Consider the following 22,792-nt stretch of genomic DNA (forward strand, 5'->3'; position numbering starts at 1 on the left):
TCCCTGTATTGACTCAGGATGGTGTAGGTAGGAGGGTAGAGATATGGAGAGAGGACCACTGTATTTGCAAGTAGGTGGATCCAGTGAGGGAGGACCCTCACATGGAGGTGCCAAGGGGAGAAGTTGCTCTTCCACTCTAAAGCATGTAGTTGCAGCCATGAAGGAGCTTACAAATCTGAGTCCTGATGCTACAAACACATTATCTATGCACATGAGTTGTCCCAATGAACTAAGTAAATTGAACTGGTAGCTGGATTGCTACGACATACCATAGCTCAAAGATTCTAAACCATAGTGGTTTGGGAAGAACAATAACACAATGTGCCTAACCATTTTACTTCCAAAAGGACTGCTGGTCAAGTTGCTCCTGTTGAGGCTTAAGAAAAAGAAAATTAAAATGTAATAAGACAGCACTTTTGGACAACTTGATCTGATATTGGGTCCAAGGCTGAACTATCTATTATTTACCAAGGGTCACTTAATCATCTTTGAGAATTAAGGCAGTCTTCACATTCCATGAGGTTCTATTTCCAGGAGCTGTGCAATTACCCTTCTGAATTATACTATATTTAACCCAATCTTCACTTTTAGAGATTTATAAATTAAATTTTAGAGAAGTCTCATAGGTGGTGGAACTAAGGGTGCTGCCATGCCCCCCAGACAGAAGTGGTTTCCAGCATATACAGGGTTTACACTTTGGTTTAACGGCTCTCAGCACCGCACCTTACAAAAATTTCCAGCACCAATAAGAAGCCTATCCTAAAATCTCTCTAAACATCAGAAAAACCAACCCATGAAACAACAAGGAACCAGTATAATTTTCTGATCAGAAATGCTCTCCTCTCTGTTTTAAATTCCGGTAACACATATAGGGTGGGGCTGAGCCAATAAGAGGCAGCATCACAGAAACAAAATCAACAATTTCTCCAACGTAATTGTTATTATCAGTGGGTTATTAGCAGTGGATTAAGGGCCCCTTATAATGTAGACCTTATCTTTTTTTATTCTACTTTTTATGTTTGAAGGTAGTGAGATTATGTGTGAGAGAAGTCACAATTTGTGCTTGCAAAGAACTCAGGTCACAGAAAATAAATTAATGCCACCAAAAGAATGACCAAACTTTGGACTTTATTCCCAGAACTCAGACATTAATGCTGCTCTGAAATAGAAGAGTATTCTGTATATCAACATACAAATGAGGAAACTCAGGCTACGTCTAGACTGCACGCCTCTTTCGAAAGAGGCGTTTTCGAAAGATATTTTCGAAAAAGCCTCTTTCAAAAAAGAGCATCTAGACTACAACCAGTACATTTGAAAAAGCAAGCCGCTTTTTCAAAAGAGAGCACACAGGCAGTCCGGATGCTCTCTTTCGAAAAAGCACAGTTTGCATTACATAGTGCCTTTTTTCGAAAGAGCACTTTCGAAAAAAGGCATTCTTCCTCGTATAACAAGGTTTTCTGTGGTCGAAAAAACTGCCGCAATATTTCAATTTACTTTTGAAAGAATATGGCAGTAGTCTAGACACAGGGGAAGTTTTTTCAAAAAAGGGCCACTTTTTCGAAAAAATCTTGTCGTCTAGACACACCCTCAGAGACCTGCTTCATTTCAGAATTCTTGAGCTATATGCTGCTCTGGCTAGGTATGCATAACAATTATTGATATAAATGTGACACACCATGTAGCACCTCCTCCCTGCAATATTCAATATGTTGACAGAAGTAATTTTTACATAGGACAATCAACCATGCCAATCATTCAGCCAAGAAATGAGTTGCTTTTTCATAGAGACATGCAATATCTTTCAAAGTTACCATAGGATCTTTCTACATGCCAGTGCCCCATAATTTATAATCCAGAGTCATTAAATAAAATAAAATAATGTTATTTAATGTGCAATATACTAATTTTGTCCTCTGACAGAAACAATTTTTTAGGTACCTGTAATGAGACCATTGTAGATTTCTCTATGTTTTCATTTGTTCCTATTATAAGTTGATTCATTGCTCACACAACAAATGTCTAAACCAGACAAGATCTTTTTTGGTGCTGTTTTTTGTTTGTTTGTTTGCTTGTTGTTTTTGTTTGTTTCTTGTTTCTCCATCGTATTGTTGAAGTATGATGGATTCTCAGGTTTGGGAACAAATCAACATGCTTGTGAGTCTCTGTGGTTTTTTGTGAAAAAAAATCCCATGGTGTGTTGAGAGCCACACAAAGGTCTTGATTTTGAAGATACAGACAGAAGTAAATAGTGCATTATAATGCATTTAATTGATGGGATTCAAAATTCAGAGGTTACAGAGGACAGAGTTTTTCAGGAGGGAGGATATCAAATGTTTTGAACCAGAAGACAAATAATTTAAGTCTTAAAATTTAAGGGGAGCAGGGATTTTCCTGGCTCCTTCACAATAGGTAGATCTGAAAACTATAAAAAGAGACCTGTAGGCAGGGAGAAGTTATGCATTTTAACTCCAATGAGGCACAATGAAGTAAGAATGCCTTGTGTAGACTTTCAGGCTTGTATGAAGGGGGTGGGTGTGTGAAAGGACTCCCCCATAGACCCCAAGTAAGCATGCTCCGGCCAGCGAGAAGGCAAGAGTGGTGCACTGCCTGAGCCTCCCTCCTCCATGCTCAGGCCTGGCAGGGAAAGGCTGGGGCTGATTTCCCTGCTTACTAGGAAGACCATGGGGCGTGCATTCACACTCTTGTGGTCCACACTTACAAAAAAAGCACACACCAGAAATATCTGTGCACGGGCCTGACTTTGTCCATAATGTCATGGCCAGTGTTCCCTGTAAGCTATGCAGTTGGGCAGTCACTCACAAAAGATTAAGGTGCCACCCAGCAAATTAGAGTAGTACCCACAGCCAACAGTACATCCACTTCAGCCTCAGAGCACATAACAAAATTTATTCCACATATGCATGAGAAAAAATTGTCATGGCCTGTTCCTATTAGGCATTGATGACCTCCTGTAAAGTGCTCAGCTCAACCCAATGATTTTGATAAGCTCTAAGTGGGCTGGAAAGCTCAAAGGACTGGATTCTGTTAGAGCAGTGTTTCTCAACCAGTGGTACCAGAACCTTTAGGGGTACTCAAGAGAAGTCCGAGGGGCATATCAACACAACTACAATTTGGAGAAAACTGAATTTTTGTTTTAAGTTTTACAGCACTTTTATTATTTTTGTACTTTTTACACCCAAAAATTTCATCACCTGCCCAGCTACGATTAAGTTGTTTAAACAAATGTGTTGCAATGGTAGAAAAAAAATTGTGTCTGAAAACTGTAGGTACCGGAGGTACTTATATATATATTTTAAAGAGGTACTTTATAAAAAAAGGTTGAGAAATACTGTGTTAGAGGACTGCAGGATAATAGCCTAACATTGCATAATGCCCCAGTCCTGGAAGAGCTGATGCGCTGATAATCCTAGTGAAGTAGAACTACTCGTGAGCATAAGTGCTTCCAGGATTGGGACTTAACACCGTAAAAGCCTTAATCACTTTAGTGATCTAAACTGTACCGGAATTTCAGGACAGATGTCAAGGGGAGGTCACACTGTGTAAGGAAAAATTTTAAATATTTTTTGCTAGAACATAGAACCTGACTAACCATCCTTAACAGATGGGCACTTGGATTTTTGCTGTCCGAAAAATGATAAATTCGCACAGTAACTGATTCAATGAATGGTAAGGGCTGAGATCCCCTGAAAACAAGATTTTTTTTCCAGTGCAGGCAAAAATCACCGTTCATTTTTGTTATGTGTGTTACTGCCACGTACCAGGACCCCATTAGGGACTGTAGGGAGTCACCACTGAAGAAAAAAAGGCGGTTCCTTGCTCCACAGAGTTGATGAATGTTAAGTACAATCCTGTGTCCCGCAGCTGCCTCATTACTTCTGGTGAAAACAGACTGGGGCTGGGTTTTCTTCACCACGTCACCATCTCTGGGTTTCCCTCCTCCTCCCCTTGTTCTTTTCCTTCCAAATTATTTCTGAAAACTCGCAAGTGGCGGCTGTGCACGCCCTGCCCCCAGCCTCCTCGGCTCGCCTAGGGAAACAGGCTTTTCCCTTGTCTTGCGCCGCTCCCCTCGCCCCCGTGGATTTCCTTGAGCGCTCACCGCTACTTCTGGCTTCCCTGCGCCCCAACCCCTTCCCTTCTGGACTTGCTCGCCGCCTCCTTCCCTCGAGCCCCCTGCGTGACGTCCCCCCACCGGCTCCCCCAGGGAACTCCCCCACCAGCTGGGCCCCCCTCCCTCACTCTTCCCCCACCAGCCCCGACCCGCTCCCAGCCGCCTCCCCCCCGGGGTGGGCGCTCCCCGCAGCGCCGCGCGGTCTGGCCCGGCCCTGCAGCCCGCCGGCCACAGCCGCTCTCGGCCCCCCTGCCCGGGCCGGGGAGGGTGCAGGCGGCCCACGTGGCTCCCTCCTTCCTTCCTCCTCTGAGTCCCGTCCCGCCCCTGGCCGCGGAGCGGGCTGCGGCCGCCTCCGACCTCTAGCCGCGGGGCAGCCAGTCCCCGAGGCTGCGGCTGGCACCTCCCCGCCGAGGGCTGCAGGGGAGCTATTGATGCCCCCCTGGGGCGCGGCTGCTGTCCCCAGGCTGCGGGCCTCCCCGGAGTGGGGCTGGCTGCCTGTCTAGCTAGTAGGGTCTGGTGGGGAGAACCCGGGGCAAGCCCCTGCCCTGTGTGGGGCGCCCCACTGCCACCACAGGGATGGCGCTGCTGTAAACTGCTAGAGGGACAGAACCAGTGGCACCTGCCTGGCACCCATGCCCTGCTACAGGGCGACCCCCGCTGCCAAACCCATGGAGCAGCAGTGAGGGCAGCATCTCAGCCTTGCCCCCAGTGATGGGGACCGCTTCCTCCCTGGTGAGCCCAGCGGGCCCGGGCGGGGAGGTGATCGAGGATGCCTATGGGAGAGGTGGCGGCGAAGCCTGTGAGATCCCAGTGGAGGTGAAGCCCAAAGCTCGCCTGTTGCGCAGCTCTTTCCGCCGGGTGGGCGCATCACGGCCTGGAGGCCTCATTGGGGCCAGCTTCAAATCTACTGCCTCAGTACAGGAGTTGGAGTGCATGGCTGAGTATGAGCGTCTGAAGAAAGAATACGAGATCTTCCGTGTCAGCAAGAACAATGAGGTGGCTTCTATGGTCAAGAAAGAAGCCAAGATGGACCTGGAGAATAAGAGACTCCGGGCAGAGCTCCAGGTAACTGGCAACTGTACTGACCCAGGGGCTGGCTGGTAGGGAAAGAGGTGGGAGGGAAGATCTCATCTCTTGAGACAAAAATAATACTTAGCTCCTGTATAGCATTTTTCATCCTTACATCACAAAGCACTTGATAAGTTGAGTATCTCCATTTTACAGATGGGAAAACTAGACCTTGAGAAAACAAAGGAGTTGTCTAAAGTTTCTCCGAAAATAAGTGTCAAAGCTGGGAACAGAACCTTGATCTCTTTCCATTATACCATGTAGCTTCTGAATTGGGGAGTAGGCCTGTCAACCATGGTTTTAGCACTGATCACCTTCCTTCCAGCTAGTCTTTGGGGTGAAGAGCAATCCAGTGTTCTTTACCGCCTCCTTTTTCTCGTGTCTTCTGGACAAGTTGTCCACCTCACAGTATTCTCCTGCCTTCTCTGTGGGGAGCTACTGAGCAGCACCCTTATAAAATTCCAGTTTTTAAATGTAGCCTGATAGAAACAGCATTTACAAGTTAAATATTTCAGATCAAGATGGACATGAACAAATGAACTGACAAAAGAAATGGCTGGTTAAAAGATTTGTTCAGCTTCTTTAGCTGTGTTAATTTAAACGTCTTTCAGAAAAACTTAGAATGTAATAATAAAATAAAACAACTGGTTTATTTTTCACCTTTATACAGTTGGTTTATTATTTGCAAAATTAAATTAAATTAAAATTTGTAACAATTAAATCAGTGGGGCTGCCTTATAGCTGTGTTTCTCAACCTTTTGTTTATAAAGCACCCCTTTTTTGGAAAAAAAAATTATAAGTACTGCCAGTCTTCCCCCTCCCCCGCGTCCAATGCACTCACCCCTCCGCCAGAGCCAGGCACTCCCAGCTCCTCCGGCTCTAACCCAATGCCCCTCTCTTCCCCCAGAGTCAGGCACTGGACATATGGTAACCCTACATTTGAAGTGCCTGTTCCTGCCACCCAGCCCTGCCTCAGCAGCTTATCTGCTGGGAGCAAGTGGCCCGCCAGCACCGGGGTTGCCACCTGGGACTATGTGCTCCCACCTCAGGCTGGTGCCCCCCTAGTATGGTGCCCGGGGACAACTGCCCCCTCTCACTTGCCGCTATGGCACTGAGGCAGGGGGTGGTCCTTTGAAGCAAAGCTTATTGTGCCACTTCACCACCTTTTAGCTCCTCTTCACAGTGGCACAGGGAAGGGGCAATAGGGATGTGTTGTACTGAGCTGCTGGCAGAGGTGGGGGTAATGCGTGTCTCTGGGTTCAGCCTCCCTCCACGCTGGAGCACCCTGGGGAGGCTGCCGGAGAGGAAACAAAGTAGAAGAGGCAGCTGTGGAAGTGATTTTGTTTCTCTCCGCCCAAACCCACCCCCCAACTTGGAACTGCCCTGGGTCTCACCGGAGGCAAAATCACTTGGGTTGATGTACTCCCTAGACTTCTCTCGCATTCCCCTAAGAGGTACGCGTACCACTGGTTGAGAAACACTACCTTAGAGCACTGGGGTCTGTTTACTGCTACAGTTTGGGTTCCAACATGGCAATTATATGTTTACATCTAAACAAACAAACACTCACAAACTTCATCATTGAATTAAGAATTGTAAAAGGGCTATAGGACCAAAACTATTGAATTTGCTATCTAAACTCAACAGCTGAAAATATGCTAAAACTCTATAGCAATAATATTTTTCTCAGAGATATATTAAATCTTTTCAGGCTCTTCAGAAAACTTACCAGAAAATACTTAGAGAGAAAGAAAGTGCTTTAGAAGCCAAATATCAAGCCATGGAGAGAGCGGCTACATTTGAACATGACCGAGACAAAGTCAAAAGACAGTTCAAGGTAAGGATCTTTACTTTATACCCCAGGAAAGTAAAGAAGAAAATGTAAAGTAATCATATTGAGCCTTCTGTGAACTCCCTATGGGTAGGCTCTGCATAGATGTAGGTGTCTGCCAATATGAAACTCATTGCAGGACCAGTTCGTTGATCCACTATTTTCTTTGGTGATTCTCAAACTTTTGTATTGGAGACCTTTTCACACAGCAAGCCTCAGAGTGCAACCCCCCTCTTACAAATTAAAATAACATTTCAAATATTTAACACTATTATAAATGTTGGTGGCAAAGCAGGATTTGGCGGTATAGGCTCACAGCATTCAGTCCTTCCCCCTCCTCCCCTCTCATGTAATAACATTGCAACCGATTGGAGGGTCACAAGAAACACTGAAGAACGCTGATTTACTGCAAATGAATGGTACCAAAATTTACCTGTAGAAATGTTCTTTAAAAACATGTAGTCTTAGTCTTAGTGGCAAGTAATATTTTGAAAGTGCAAAGGAGAATATGTATCATTGCTCAACGTCCTGCTACCTCCATGTCATTTCCCCTGCTTTTGCCAGTTTCACACCTGGAAGGGTCAAGGAGCCCAGTAAGCAGTGGAAGTGTTGCTAATGCTGTTATACAATATTGACCTCTCATAGTCCAGCAAATTCTCTGGTTTGGCACTGTTCAAGTTCCAAGGGTTCTGGACTAGAGAGGTTCAACCTGTAGGGAAATCTTTGAGACCAAATTAGAGTTTTGTTGCTTAGAAAAGCCTGGTTTTCTTAAAACTAAATTAAAAACCATGCATATTACCTATGAGTTTATTTTAGTAATGTCCACCCCAAATATTAAAAAATCACGAGTCACAAACCCCAAAATCATGATGTTTGTTTAAAAATTATGATTTGAGAATAATAAATATTGGATTCTTTTATTTGTCTTCTGGATTGAGCAAGTGAATTGCACTTGGAATATTGTGAAGGTCAAGATTGTAACAAGGTTCAAAGAACTGAATACATTCATGGAAGAGAGGGCCACCAATGACTGTTTAGCCCTGTCCTTAGTCTCTGTTTATCAGAAGCTGGTGACGGGATGGATCACTTGGTGATTGTCTGTTCTGTTCATTCTCTCTGAAGCACCTGGTATTGGCCACTGTTGGAAAACTGGATACTGGCTAGACAGACTTTTGGTCTCAGAATGGGGGCTGTGACCCTCCCAGCTCTTCTTATGTTCATTTGGGTCACATTTTTTTATACTTAAAAAATTCTTTTCTTTTCCAGATTTTCAGGGAAACTAAGGAAAATGAAATTCAGGATTTACTGAGGGCCAAACGAGAGCTGGAGACAAAACTTCAGAGACTTCAAGCCCAAGGGATCCAAGTGTTTGATCCTGGAGAATCTGATTCAGATGATAATTGCACAGAAGTCACTGGTAAGAATTCCGTCTGCTACTCTCAGCAAGTGAATAAAAGCAGATTAAATTATATGAAGGATGGCAAATTACATATGCACAGTAGGGATGTGAAAGTGTAACTTTACATGGTTAACTGATGAGCCTGGACTCATAGGTTAATGTGCATGCAGCTTCCCCCCTGTTAGTGCCTCTGTATGGGACGGGGGGATAGGTGGAGGAGCCAGTGTGTGGGGGGAGCCAGCTCTTAAGCCGGCTACCTGAACGTACCAGCTCGTGCAAAGCCGCTTGCCCCCTCATGCTGCTGTCTCTGAGGGGGAGTGGAAGGGGCAGGTGAGAGCAAGTGCTCTCAGGAAACTGGCTTAAAAGCTAGCTCCCCATGCACACTGCCTCCCGGGGAGCCAATTGCCCTCTCCATAACCGTGTAATTGCTGTAATTTTCAGTGATGACACATTTACTTCAGTAAACCCATTTTAACATCTTTAATATCCATTAAAGATTGTGATGATTTATAATGCAAATTTTAAAGGCACGAAAAATTATTTTATGAAAGATAAAAAAATTTACAATTTAAATTGTGTTTTTGAAGTATGTGGAGGTACTAAACAAATTAGCAATTACTGGTGTTTCCATTTATATTTATATATATGTAGTACTTTACATTCTAAAAGACCCCTTAACTTTTTACCTTCTCTGAACCTTTTTGCTTTTTTCTATTTTCATTGTGAGCTTCCTGATCCCCTTTTCACAAGTCTAGATGTTGTGTTCCAATTTGGCATATCAGCACCACACTAATATCAGGACTGAAAATGAATAAAATCTATGGGAAACAGGCAGACTATCAAATTGGAATTTGACAAGAGACCAGTTTTGAATAGCCTTAGGCCATAACAACACTAAGGATGTTAAGTATCAGGTAATTGATAATCGAGTAGTCGATGCATCTTTGAAGCCCGGGGTCAGTTGGGCACCAAGGGGGAGGGAGGAAGCGACTAGTTAACTATCCTGTCTGCTATCCGATAAGTATTTGCTTATTGGATAGTGACTAGTCCTTCACATCCCTAAACATCATTGGATAGTTAGTGATTGTAGGTTTTCAGTCTTCTGTTTTACATCGGATCCATGGCATTTGCATCAGCACCATGCCCATTAGTACCATGCAAGGTATTTGTTAGATACAGACTAAGATTCACCAGCATCACTTCTTGCAACACTTGGGTTTTCCCTTGAGGCCCAGTGCTGTTGCCTCTGATCCTGCTTTGCTAACAAGATGTGACACAAACCACAGCTGAACTGGCTGAATAACTTTCAGAACTAGAAATGTTTCATAGTGTTATGTATTGCTCTGATTCTGCAAAGCACGTATTCATGTGCTAAATTCTAGTGTCACCATTGATTTTAACGGGCCTATGATTGCTACTTTTCCCCCCATGTATTCCTTTTTTACTTATTTTATATTCCTTCTCATTTGTGTTTTATACTTCCTCATCCCTCCTTCTTAAAAGTCTTTCTTAAATTACTCTCATTTTTTTTCTTCTAAGGTTTGAATTTTGGTCTGGACTGTGATAGATTAGTATCCAAGCATAATATGAGAAGTAAATACACATCTATGTAAAACTATTCTACCCAGCTAAGAAATGTATTTCATTTCTGACCTGCAACACTTTTCTACTCTTTACTTCTGGGTCTTAAACAGGACTGTCAACAGTGTGGTGACTTTGTGAAGTCACTACAGTAAAACTATGATACTATTCCTTATAGGTGACTTAGTACAGAATTTGAAATTAATGATGAGCTTCTCAGTTGAGAGAGACCCATGTACTTACATGTTCTGTTACCTATTTCTTTAATAACACAGTTTCTCAGTAACCGAGTGTGCTGATTTAAAATTACATTAGACAAAGCAATAAGTGAACCTGCTAAAGACGAGAAATTTCAATTAGTGGCTCTTAATGGCAAATTTTAACTGAAGTGGTTAGGTGTGACAATGTATTTCAATTAGTGATCAGCTTGTATTTACTTTTAAGCAACTGGAGCCCCGTCTGAATATTGGACAGGTGGAGTGTTGGGAAGTGAGCCATCCATGGGAAGTATGATGCAACTTCAGCAGTCTTTCAGAGGGCCTGAGTTTGCTCATAGTTCCATAGATGTGGAAGGACCATTTGCAAACATAAACAGAGGTAAGCAACTGGTGTTTGTCTGCTAAGAAGATTTAACCATTGGCTGTGTACATAAAGCACTGTTTCCCATCTTTGGCATCTATTCTTATGTTCCATTTAAAGGATTTACTGTGTCGGTCACTTATTTTCCTTTGAATGATTACTTTCTATAGAAATAAAATGGAAGTATAGCTAAGACATGCCTAATTGTGTTTAATACTTTTGCTGCTAACAATATGTGCAGCAATGTTCTTAGTTAATGACAGTGAATTTCAGTGCTTCATATATATATATTAGAGCATTTGTGCATCTGTCTTTGTCCGTGAGTCCATGTATCCGTCCGTCTGTGACTCTAAACGGTAAGAGCAAGGACCACCAACTTTGATATGCAGTTTCCTCTTATCAGACCTTAAAGCAAGGTCAGGGTTTGGTTATGACAGGAAAATTAGATGCGCCTGGAATTCTCCCTTTCCATAACATGGAGAGGGAGGCGTCTGCGAGCAGGAACAGCTCTGCTCTGCAATGACAGCAAGTGCAGCTGGGGACTGGGGACAGCAAGTGCAGGACACAATCATACTGCAGAGTGACCACAGAGGAGTCGCTGCACCAGGAAGAGAATGGTCAGCTGGGACTAGAGCTCTTCATATTACTGGCCACAGGTAAGTGGTGCCTTTGCCCCCAAACCCTTTACCTTGGCCCTCAACCCCCAACGCCAAATTGGAGAGGGAAGTCATCCCTCCCAGCCCCCTGGCTTGAACCCCCTGGCCTTAGCTCCCCTCCCCCTTCCATGAATCCTGCACCCCCAAATCTCCCAGCCTCCTGCCCAGAGACCTCCACCTGACTCCTGCACCCCTACCCACTGCCTTGCCCCCCCATTTCCCTGCCCTGACTTCACCCCCCCTTTACCTGTCCTGAGCCTGCCAACCCCTGCCTTCACTCCTGCACCCCCATAATGCCAGCCCCCTACCCTGAAGGACCCAAGAAATGCAGGGTAAGTCTGCTAGTAATAGGTATATCAAATAGCATTTCATTGCATGGGGAGTCAAGAACAGGCTTTAGATAACTCTGCTTTGAATAATGTAACCAAGAAAAATGTATTTTAAATGTGATTTATTTTAGCCTAACAGAGTCCCTGTATCTTGTCCAGCCCCACTGGCACTCCCTGGTCCAGGGGATGAAGCTGGGGCCCCACATGCTGGTGCTACTGGTGCTTCCTGACCCACAAGGACATGCTGGGCAGCTCCATCAGTGCCAGGGGTGGGGGGCGTGGGCTGTGGCTCCTCCAGGGGGCAGGCAGGGGGGGAGGGGTTTGGAGAAGGAAGGCCACTTACGTGGTCTGGTGACTGGCAATATGGCAAGCCCGGCCCCAGCTGGCCACTCTCTTCCTTGCGGTACTGCTTCCCTGTCGTCACTCTGCAGTATAGCTGTCTACTATGCTCACTGCCCTCAGTGGTCATTGCAGAGCATAAGCATCCCTCTGATCCAATCCCACCCTTGCCATGTTATGGAAAGCTATGGAATTCCAGGCACATCCCATTGTCCTGCCACAACCAAACCCTGGCCTTGGTTTAAATCAGGATAAGAGGAAGGTGTCTTACCAAATTTAATGGCCCTAGCTCTTAACTGCTTAGGAGGAGTTCTCGAATGGACAGACTCACGGACTAACAGACACACAAACTCTCTAATATAGATATATAGACACACAATTAATTTAGAAGCAACAATATTTTGCTCAGTTACGCATCTAATTACATGGACATCTATATTACTCCTATTAGAGAACTTAATGTTTTTGTATGGCAGCCATCAACTTGACATTTTCATTAAGTTTCACAAACATTTATTTTAAAAGAAACATGATAAGAGGTATATAACGTGAATATATTTGGCATTCTGCTATTTTGTTTTGCTAACTTCTATAATTTTGCACAGTATTTAAAGCTAAATTTTAATTTATATCTGAAGTATTTTGTGATGTATTCATTTTATATTCTCTATAAAATGTATTTTATTACTTCTTTAGGGTGTAAAAAGATAACATTGATGCAAACTGTTATACAGTGTACAAAATAATGAGATGTATGTCTTTGTATTTTTTTTGCAGATGACTGGGATGCAGCTATTGCGAGTTTATTGCAGGTCACTCCACTGTTTTCTCACTCTCTGTGGAGTAACACTGTCAGGTGCTATCTCATTAATACAGATGAGACTCAACCTGAAGTGGACATCTTCATTAGGGTGAGAACCATACAAAAGTTATGTTATTTGATCATTAATTTAAGATTCTCTATTTTTCTCCTCTTGATGCTTGTTCCTGAAATCTCTGTGGTAGTTCTTAAAAGGCTTAGGGGGCAGATCTTGATCCCATTGAAATCAATGGGAGTTTTTTTAAAGATTTCAGTGGAAGAAAGTTTATATTGAAAAGAAATTAGGGCTTACTGATAGGTCCTTATTAAAATGCATAATTAATAATAAAGGTCAGTTTATTTAAATTTCCTTTCAGAACTACTCACCAAAGCTTCAAAGAATATGTGAAACCATGGGGTACTTCTTTCAAGTAGTTCATTTTCCAGGAGAAAATGGAAATTATTTCCAGGCTGTGAGAAAATGGGAAATTGAGAAAAGTTCCTTAGTCATTTTGTTCATCCATTTAACTTTGCCAAGGTAAGTTAATAGTTTTTCAGATGGACAAAGTAAACTCATAATTTATGTAGAGTACATAGCTTATTAACATGTATGTGATGTTCCACTTACAGCATTTCTTCTAAAAAATCTTCCTTCAGATTTCAGATTTTCTAGCACAGTTATGATAGCGCCACTGCTTCATGAAGTTTCCCTGTTTCTGTGGCTCTAGAGTCTGTGAAAATACAACATAACATAGCCATCATAATATGTAAATGTCTTGCTTTCCAAGAACAGCTGTCTGCTGCTCACAGTGATAGAATCATAGAATATTGACAGGGCATGTGTGAACATCTGTGTGTTTTATTTGCTTCTCTTATCTATTCACCTGCCTATATTACATTTGTTTTATTTAGTCACATATTCTTTTTGAGTGTCTAACTAGAGATGTGAATGTTTAACCGGTAAGCCTCACCCTGTTGCAGCTCCGCGGGGTCCTGCCATGGACAGGAGCTGCTCTGGCCTCACTGGAGCAGCCCCTCCTCGTGCTCTCTCCTTTAATGGGTTAACTGGTTAAACAAAATATTTAACAGGTTAACCAATTACAGTGGAGTCCGGATTAACCGACACCCGGTTATCCGACCCTGCAGCTCCCGGGGTCAGATAGGAACAGCTGACATCCCCCGCAGGAGCAGCATCAGTTGTTCTCTTGCTCTCTAGGAGAAGAAGAAGCTGCTGCTGCTGCTGCTGCTGCTGCTGCTGCTGCTGGGACGCTTCCAGGCAGGAGCGTCAGCAGCAGCAGCAGCAGCTTCTCCTAGAGAGCAAGGGAACAGCTGATGCCACTCTTGCCTGGAAGTGTCCAGGCAGGAGCAGCAGCAGCTGCTCCTAGAGAGCAACTGAACAGCTGATGCTGCTCTGCAGGGACTTCGTCCCCAGCAGGAGCGGCATCAGCTGTTCCATTGCTCTGTAGAGTAGAGTCTGTATCATCTGATGTATTCAGTAATCCGACCATGTGTTGGTCCCGTTTAGGTCGGATGATAGGGACTCTACTGTAAATGGGATTCTTCATTCCTATTTCTAACTTATTTCTAGGTAAATGTTCTGGCACTTCAATTCAATGTCTTATCTTAGCCTATTGTTATAAAACATCATCAATTTAGTAAATTGTCACAACTGATAATGCAGTCATTTCTATTTGTACAATGGATAATTGGTTGTCTTATTAGACAAAAAAACCCCAATTTTCTAAACCAAAAGTATCGATTGAACATTAATGTTACAATTCAATTATGATTGTTTCTATTTTGCAGGTTGGATTTTTTTTTCTTTTTGGGTATGTATCATGAAGGAGGAAGGAAAGAGGGATTATTTAGTATTTTGATTTCTAATAGGCAAAAAGTCATTTGTCCTGATACAGTTGAACAGCCATTTTGATAATCTCTGTCAGAATATTGCCTGGTACATAACCCTATCAGGAAGGAACCAGCAACAGTCTAGATTTTGGCCTGTTAATCTAACATGACATTAAGTTTCTGAAGTTTAGCTTCCTTTGGAGTTGAGCGAGGCTTGGGGAAGAAAACTGGGAGATGAATAAATTGATTCATATGGAACTCTGTCAGCTTTGGTCAGAAACCTGGGATGAGGCTTCTCTAGCTTTTTGTCTGCTTGGAGAAGGAGCAACATATAGCGTATCACTCAGGAATGAGTCCCTCTCCTAAACAAAACAAAACAAAAGGTACCTACGGTGTCTGTTATGTGCCCTCGAAATGTCACACAAGCACATTTTTTTCCTTTTGCCATTTTGCTCACAACACTGTTGGGTTGTGGGGATGTCTAGCCTCTAAACTAAATATCTGACTAAAAACTAAAACAGTTTTTTGATAATGGGCAAAAAAGCTAATTAATAACTTGCTAATTGACATTACTGCTAACTAATGCAAGCAAGTGTGCAAAGAAGCAGGCTGGCAAAGACACTGCAGGGGTTATTTCTCGCTAGCACGAGAAGGTAGAAAAATACTGAGGAAAAATTGGGTCTGCTTTGTCCTTTATGACCTTAAAGGGGTGTTTGTGTGCGGGAGGGGGATAGAGGATACAAAGACATTGAGAGCGTTTTGGGTCCTACTGATGTTGCTAGCCAAAATAATCTAATCTTGAATGCATGTGCACCAAGAGTGGAATCCATGTGGACAATATATCTTAGGGTACGTCTAGACTACAGGGTTTTGTCGACAGAAGTTTTGTCGACAGATACTGTCGACAAAACTTCTGTCGACATAGAGCGTCTAGACTACATTCAGTTCTGTCGACAAAACTCTGTAGTCTAGACACACCCTTAGAGAAGAATGAGAGACTTCTGATAACAATTTATACAGTTTCTTGTACAAAAAGTGAGATTAAGATTGTAATGCCTCATGTGGGGAAGATTACACCTGTAAGCTTGTTTGTCTCCCTTGAGGCTGGCCCTACATGTAGCATAATAGAACTTTCAGGAATAAAGATAGATATTCCTTCATACACTCACAAGTACAGTGCACTATCCAGATTCAAGTTGAGAGTGTAATTTGTCCTTTTTGATGAACCTTAACTAAGGGATTGGTCCTATTTCCAATGAAGACAAAGGGAGTTTTCCTTTTGATGTTAAGGAGCAGGATAGGGCATTTAAATAAGTAATGGCAGTATATCAATATATTTGACATGTTAATAATGTCTTGTGTCTCTGAAAAGCTAATGTAGATGATTACTCTGTTTAATATGCAAAGGTTTGTAGAAAACAGACTTCTTTTACATTAAAAAAAAATCATGTATAAACCTGCTGCTGAAAGAGCCTTAATATCAGTGGTACAATTAGCAACAAGAGAACTTTTCTCCATGTTCTTGGCCCAGATTTTGGATATCTTCTGTTTCAGTGTCTAGATGCCTCTACGGTAAAAGGCATGCCCTTTCGATTAGATTTTTGCAGTGAAACCCATCATTGGAATTTGTGTTGATTGAACTGTTGACTGAAACAATGTAATATAGCTGATTTCCAATCTAGCTGTTTGCTGGAGGACTGTGAAGAAGCCTTATTGAAAAATCCTGAAGGAAAGCCCCGGCTGATTTACCGCAGAATAGAAGATGGTAAAGTCAGCTCAGACCCCGTCCATCAGTTAACTGAGCAAGCTTGTTATATGAACAAAGCAAAGGTACTACATGTAGAAGGTTATGTTTCAGAGTTTTGCTGTTTTCTTGTTTTGTAGCATAACACTTGTAACATCAGTTATAATGAGAAATTGCATGACACATCCTTTGTTATGAACGTTTATTGTGAACCAGTGTATGGTGTTGAATTTTATGAAATAGTTTTTAAAAATTGAGCACTGCACTTGTACAAAACTTGAACAGAGTTTTATTCTTCTCTGTGCAGTGGGGTGCAGCTGAGCAGAATTTGGCTGTAACTGTCTTACAGAATCCTTATGAATAAATCCTATAAGATTTAATGAAAAAGCTTTTCTATATTATTTTGGATTATACTCTGGGAAAAACAACCCTGCTTCAGAATTCTTTGGAATGATTTAAAAAAATGTATATACAAGGGGCATTCTCTGTTTAAACTCTATACTATACATGTAATTCCCATAGAATACCATTCCATATATATATATATGCTAAATTCCTATTCATTTTACAAGACTTTCCTATTAGAGAAATAATCTAGCTGCATTATTAATGATACATTTTCCATATTGCTTTTTTGGATATCATCAAAACAAAGGAACTCTGACTCAAAGTTCCTTCCTCCCCCTGCCTGCTACTCCTGCTACTCAAATAAGGAAGAGGACAACAAGCAGTAATCCCATAAAACATACAAGGGATTCCAGGCTGTCCTTAAACACACTCTCCTGGCAGCCATCTTCCCATAGAAGCTAATTTCTTCTTATAAGCACCTTTATTAGCACTGAAATGCAGCTGCCTTAATAAATCATTCTCCAGATGTCCTCTTTTTGTTTCCCTGAATTAAGAGAGGAAGCCTTCTAGATCCTAACTCAGCCTGAAGCCTTCCTATCCACTGCCAAGGTAGATTTGGTGAGGTGGAAACATCTCATTTTTAAATGAAATTCAATCTTACAGTGCCAGAGGATAAGCCTCCAAAGAATTTTTCATTTTGAAAAGTGGCAAATGTTCTGGAAAGAATATAGGCTTTAGATATGTTTTATATTACTGCCTGAGGGTAATGTCTACACTACAGAGTTTTGTTGGAAAAAAACAGCTGTTTTTCTGACAAAACCTGAGTTACATCCACACTGCATCCACGTATCGGAAAAAGGTGTGTGTGGATGGTGAAGAGGGAATTCTTTCAAAAGAAGAGGAAAGTGCACAGGTGCCCTAGTGGCCACTCCGTCCATAATAATCACAGCTTAAATGCAGTATTCAGCGTGGATGCTATCTTTCGAAAAAGCAGATCGTGTTTTCGATGCGCTTTTGTGTGTGCATGCTCTCTTTCGGAAGAAGTTTTTTCGGAAGATCTCTTCTGGAAAAGCTTCTTCCAAAAGAAGCCTGCAGTCTAGAAATAGCCTAACTGCATTTGCATTTAATAGTCGATCCCAGAGTTGCTTCACATTTTGTCATTATTTTTTTCAGCTCATTGATCACATGGGAGGAGTGGAAGAAGGAGTGTGTGAAATCTATAATTGTGTGGAAAAGATCATTAAACAGGTAGAGTACATGATGCAGTGTATTCCAAATGAGAGGCTGCTTTGCGTATTCCTGCTTACAGTTTGAATGATAGAAACTTAATTGTTGTTAGCATATCAGTGCCCCTTAGTAAAAAGGTTTCAGGAATGGGCAGTGCCATCCATAGCTTTCCAAAATTACCATATTGCCAGTACTCTGCAAGCACTGTAGTAAATCAGTATATTTAATAATCTGTATTGTAAATAAGTGATGTTTTGTCATAATAATGTTGAAACATACAGAGGCCTTTGAATTAATAACTGGAAGTAAGGAAAGCCACAACTGAGTAAAATAAGAGCTGTGCTATTGTAGGCCACCTCCATCATAGGAAAACTAAAAGTAGCTTCTTGAGATTCAATATAAAACATCTCTAGAACTCGTTTGGTCACATTTTCTGCTGGTGTAAATGGGCAACGATCCGTTAACAGAATTCTTTCATCTACCCCAGCATTGTTACCTAAAGCGGCAAGGGAAATAGTGCATACAAACTGTTTCATCTGATTCATGTCAACACTGTAACAGGCCATACCATAGAGCAGTGTTTCTCAACCTTTTTTATAAAGTACTCCTTTTAAAAATAAAATAAAATTAGAAGTACCCCCAATACCTACAGTTTTCAGACACACAATTTTTTTTTTCTACTATTGCAACACATTTGTTTAAACAACGTAATCGTACCTGGCCAGGCGATGACATTTTTGCATGTGAAAAGTGTAAAAATAATAAAGCGCTGTAAAACTTAAAACAAAAATTCAGTGTTCTCCAAATTTCAGCTGTGTTGATGTACCCCCCCAGACTTCTCTCGAGTACCACTGAGGGTACTCAGACCACTGTTTAAGACACACTGCCATAGAGAATACATTTTGTGCCAAAAATCACATGCAAAAGTTGTCCTTTGCTTAGTTGAAAGAATGTAGGGCTGGGACAGCATATACTTTTAAGGAATAAGTTACAGTGTTTCCATGTGGTTGTTACTTACATAGGATATATTGGGCTGTGAAAGTTCAGAAGTAGAAGGCAAGGATCTGGGTAGTAAAGAGGATTCCACTGCCCCGGAAGAGGAAGTGTTTGGAGATGTACTGTGGGATGCACACGATGAACAAGAACAGATGGAAGCTTTCCAACAGGCATCTCATTCAACATGTGAATTAGGATTTGAAAAAGTAAGCAGGTAGAAATGCCTATTGATTAAGGGAAATAAATGTGTGTCTGTTTCATGTGCAGCAGTGTTTGAGAACAACTGTGGTGCTTTTACACCTTAGGCTAGAGGGGAAAATAGGTGCATTTAGTTTCTGGAACAATGCCAGTTATGTCTGTGCTAAAGTGTCATTGATGAAGAAGTGGCCTCTGTTTCTCCGTTGACAGAAAAGTGGCCATAATAGCATGCCAGCTAGATATAAGGGGTACTTTTAGAAGGTGATTGACGCACCATACTTTGAAGTCAAAAGGCTTCAAACAGCTTTTTTTAAGCAAATGAAAGTCCTATCTTAATACACAAATTTAGGTTTGTTGGAATTGTATAATGAAAAGACTAACACGTAGTCCCACAATCTTAACGTATCTGAGCCTGTATGTGAGAGACATGGTAAAATTAAAAATAAGGGGTACTGAAATGCTCAATACTTCCTGAAGTGCCTCACCTGTAAGCCCTTATAAAACTAGTGGTGTCAAAACCAGATACACGTAGAAAAGACTGAATTAATATATCTAGAGGTATCTGTGAAAAGTGCCTCTGGTGTGGAATTACGTTGCTGATTGACTAAGTCAGCGTGCATTCATCTGGTGCTGGGCTTCCTCGGAGAACTGGCTGACAATGCATGCTTGCCCCTCTTGGAGCTGCAGAGTACATATGTACAGAGCAGAGACAGAGGGGCAAAAGTGGTTTTAAGCCATCATTTTGTCCCTGGGATTCTGGGTTGACTTGGAGCCAAAATGGCCCATGCTTTAACTTAGGAAGTTCAGGGAACTGCTCTAATTTAAAGCAGCTTTCCCTAAGATGCCTTTGAGCTAGGAATGTAAAATCTCATTTAATTAGTTAGACAGGTTAAACATTAAGTTTAACCAATTAACCAATTAAAAGGGAGGGTATAGGGGCTGGGTATAGGGGCTGCCACTGGGTATAGGGGCTGCTCCAGACTGACTGGAGCGCTCCCCATACATGTTAGGCCCTGAAGGGCTGGAGCAGCCCCCTGCCTAAGATGGATAAGGGGCTGCTGCAGCCCCCACTGGTTAACTGGTTAACTACTAACATCCCTACTTTGAGCAACTTTGTTACTTGGAGCTTCTCAAAATGGCTGTTGTACCATGCACTATGACCTCACCCCCTGTTCTGGGACTTGCAAGTGGTTTTGTGTTAGACTTGGTCTACCCACAATTTTTATATTGATTGAACTGTTTTGGTTAAGGTTTGCTTTTTTTCCCCTTAAATAGTTAGATCAATGTAACCCCTAATTATAGCAACATAAAGCTGTCTTATACCAGAACAGCTGTTCTTCTACTCTTTACAGGAATAAGCAACACCAGATACCTATAACTGCATTCACACCAAGGAGTTGTACAACTTTAACATCAGATGGGAATAATTAGTAGTACAATTTCTTTGTGTAGATAAGATCTAAGTGAGCCGTCAACTGTGCGGTGCCTGTACTGAGGGAACCGCTGACTTAGGGGCTTTTATGGGTCCTCTACACTAGCAGTTCTCAAAGTGTAGGTTGAGACCCTAAAAAGCATTGGAACCCCATTTTAATGGGGTTTCCAATGCTGGCTTAGATTTTCTAGGGCCCAGGGCTAAAACTGAAGCCTGAGCTCTACCACCCAGGGCCGAAGCTAAGGTAAAAAGGCTTCAGGCCTGGGCATTGTGCCTCCGGTTACAGTCCCCTTGCCTGTATCTGATGCTCTTGGGCTTTAGCTTTGCTCCCGTGATTGCCTCACCCAGGGCAGTGGGCTTGGGTAAGCTCAGGCTTCAGTCTCCTCTTCTGGGGTCATGTAGTAAGTTTTTTTTGTCAGAAAGGGGTCGCAGTGCAATGAAGTTTGAGAACCTCCTGGCCTACACTGCCACAGCAGCATTCAGGCTGTAGTGGAAGGGAATCTCTTCCACGGGGTTTTGGCATGCAAAAATGTAATGGTAGGGATGAATGTGGGGAGATAGTCCTGGAAAACTGTCCATTTCCCATTATAGATTGAGTCCCTTACATTACTAGCAGACCTAACACTGTCTGACCTGCTGCCTCCAATAGAGATGAAAACTGGAAGAGAGAAGTTTAAATGCTGTTTTTCCAGCAAATTTGTCTAATTTATTTTAGAAATGGAATTTAAAAAGTTACATAGAGATGATTCCTTTTCTTGGAATTGTAAGGAATGTGCTCTGCTATTCTTCATATTATTCTGCACCTCTGGCTCTGTAATAATTTGTAGCTTTTAAAAATAGCCAGTTCCATATGATCAAGTCTAACTGCTTATAGAAATAGGTGGCATGGAATATTAGAGTACTATCTTTTTGTCCTTGGCTATCTGTCATAATTACTTATGTGTGGCCTCCATCAATATAATATCTGAGTGCCTGTATTTATCTCAAAACACCCTGTGTGGCAGTGCTATTTTCCCCATTTTAGAGATGGGTAACTGAGAGAGGCTGAGTGACTTGCCCAAGGTGTCACAGAAGTCTTGGCACAGCAGAGAATTAAACCTATGGGCTTCGTCTAGACTGGCATGATTTTCCGGAAATGCTTTTAACGGAAAAGTTTTCCGTTAAAAGCATTTTCGGAACAGAGCGTCTAGAATGGCACGGACGCTTTTCCGCAAAAGCACTTTTTGTGGAAAAGCGTCCATGGCCAATCTAGACGTGCTTTTGCGCAAAAAAGCCTCGATCGCCATTTTCGCGATCGGGGCTTTTTTGCGGAAAACAAATCTCAGCTGTCTACACTGGCCCTTTTGCGCAAAAGTTTTGCGCAAAAGGGACTTTTGCTCGAACGGAGCAGCATAATATTTCCGCAAAAAGCACTGATTTCTTACAGTAGGAAGTCAGTGCTTTTGCGGAAATTCAAGCGGCCAGTGTAGACGGCTGGCAAGTTTTTCCGGAAAAGCGGCTGATTTTCCGGAAAAACTGGCCAGTCTAGACACAGCCATGCAGTAACTACTGGACCATCCTTCCTTTCTTGGAGATCTACATTCACATTTGCCTTGTCACATGTCAAAATGAATTTTTGTCTCACTCTCGTCCCTAATGGACATTTGCTCACCTCATTACAACACAATAATTTAGTCCAGTTGGCAATACATTTTTCATGAAACCCGAGTCTGGAGGGCAACTGGGATCTGGCTGGCCAAAGTTGCAGAATGATAGCAGAGTTGCAGGGGGAATTATATGCTTCCTTGTACTTGATCTTCCTCTACTAGTGACACTAGTCATTCACATTTACTAGTACTACAAATTCATGCCAAATTAATTTTTAAAAATTATTTTCTACTTTTAAACTTTTATGGAAGAGGTATTAAATTGTAGTTTTTAGTTATTATAGCACTTTCCATTGTTCCTTTCCCATTTAAAAAAAAAAAAGCAAAAACAAAACCATTTTGTCTCTATATCCATGTATTTTGTTTTATAGTCTCCTTGAACTCCATGGGAGTAAACATTCCTAAAGTTAAGGGTGTGTTTCAGTATTTGAATTAATCAATATATGAATTAATCAGTATGTGTATTTCTTTAATACAGGGGCCCTTGTAACTTGAATTGTTGTGTTTGCAGTATTATGAACGTCTAAATGATCTAGTGGCAGCCCCAGCACCTATCCCACCTCTTCTTGTGTCTGGAGGACCGGGCTCTGGCAAATCCCTTCTCCTATCAAAATGGTATGTTTTAAATGGTTAATATATTGTA

The 22,792-nt window shown here is 42.1% G+C and overlaps 1 protein-coding gene across 1 annotated transcript in view; it reads left to right on the forward strand.

The window, feature by feature from the left end:
• Positions 1-4,379: 4,379 nt before the first annotated feature.
• Positions 4,380-22,792, forward strand: part of NPHP3 (nephrocystin 3) — a 51,987-nt gene continuing 33,574 nt past the window's right edge. The window contains exons 1-10 of the mRNA XM_014578611.3: positions 4,380-5,194; positions 6,909-7,034; positions 8,295-8,445; positions 10,453-10,605; positions 12,689-12,822; positions 13,088-13,248; positions 16,241-16,388; positions 17,824-17,898; positions 18,900-19,079; positions 22,661-22,764. Coding sequence (XP_014434097.2) covers positions 4,841-5,194; positions 6,909-7,034; positions 8,295-8,445; positions 10,453-10,605; positions 12,689-12,822; positions 13,088-13,248; positions 16,241-16,388; positions 17,824-17,898; positions 18,900-19,079; positions 22,661-22,764 — 1,586 coding nt within the window. The 5' untranslated portion in view covers positions 4,380-4,840. The remainder of the gene's footprint in view (positions 5,195-6,908; positions 7,035-8,294; positions 8,446-10,452; positions 10,606-12,688; positions 12,823-13,087; positions 13,249-16,240; positions 16,389-17,823; positions 17,899-18,899; positions 19,080-22,660; positions 22,765-22,792) is intronic.

Source organism: Pelodiscus sinensis, chromosome 2 (genome assembly GCF_049634645.1).
Source record: "Pelodiscus sinensis isolate JC-2024 chromosome 2, ASM4963464v1, whole genome shotgun sequence".
Classification (NCBI taxonomy): domain Eukaryota; kingdom Metazoa; phylum Chordata; order Testudines; family Trionychidae; genus Pelodiscus; species Pelodiscus sinensis.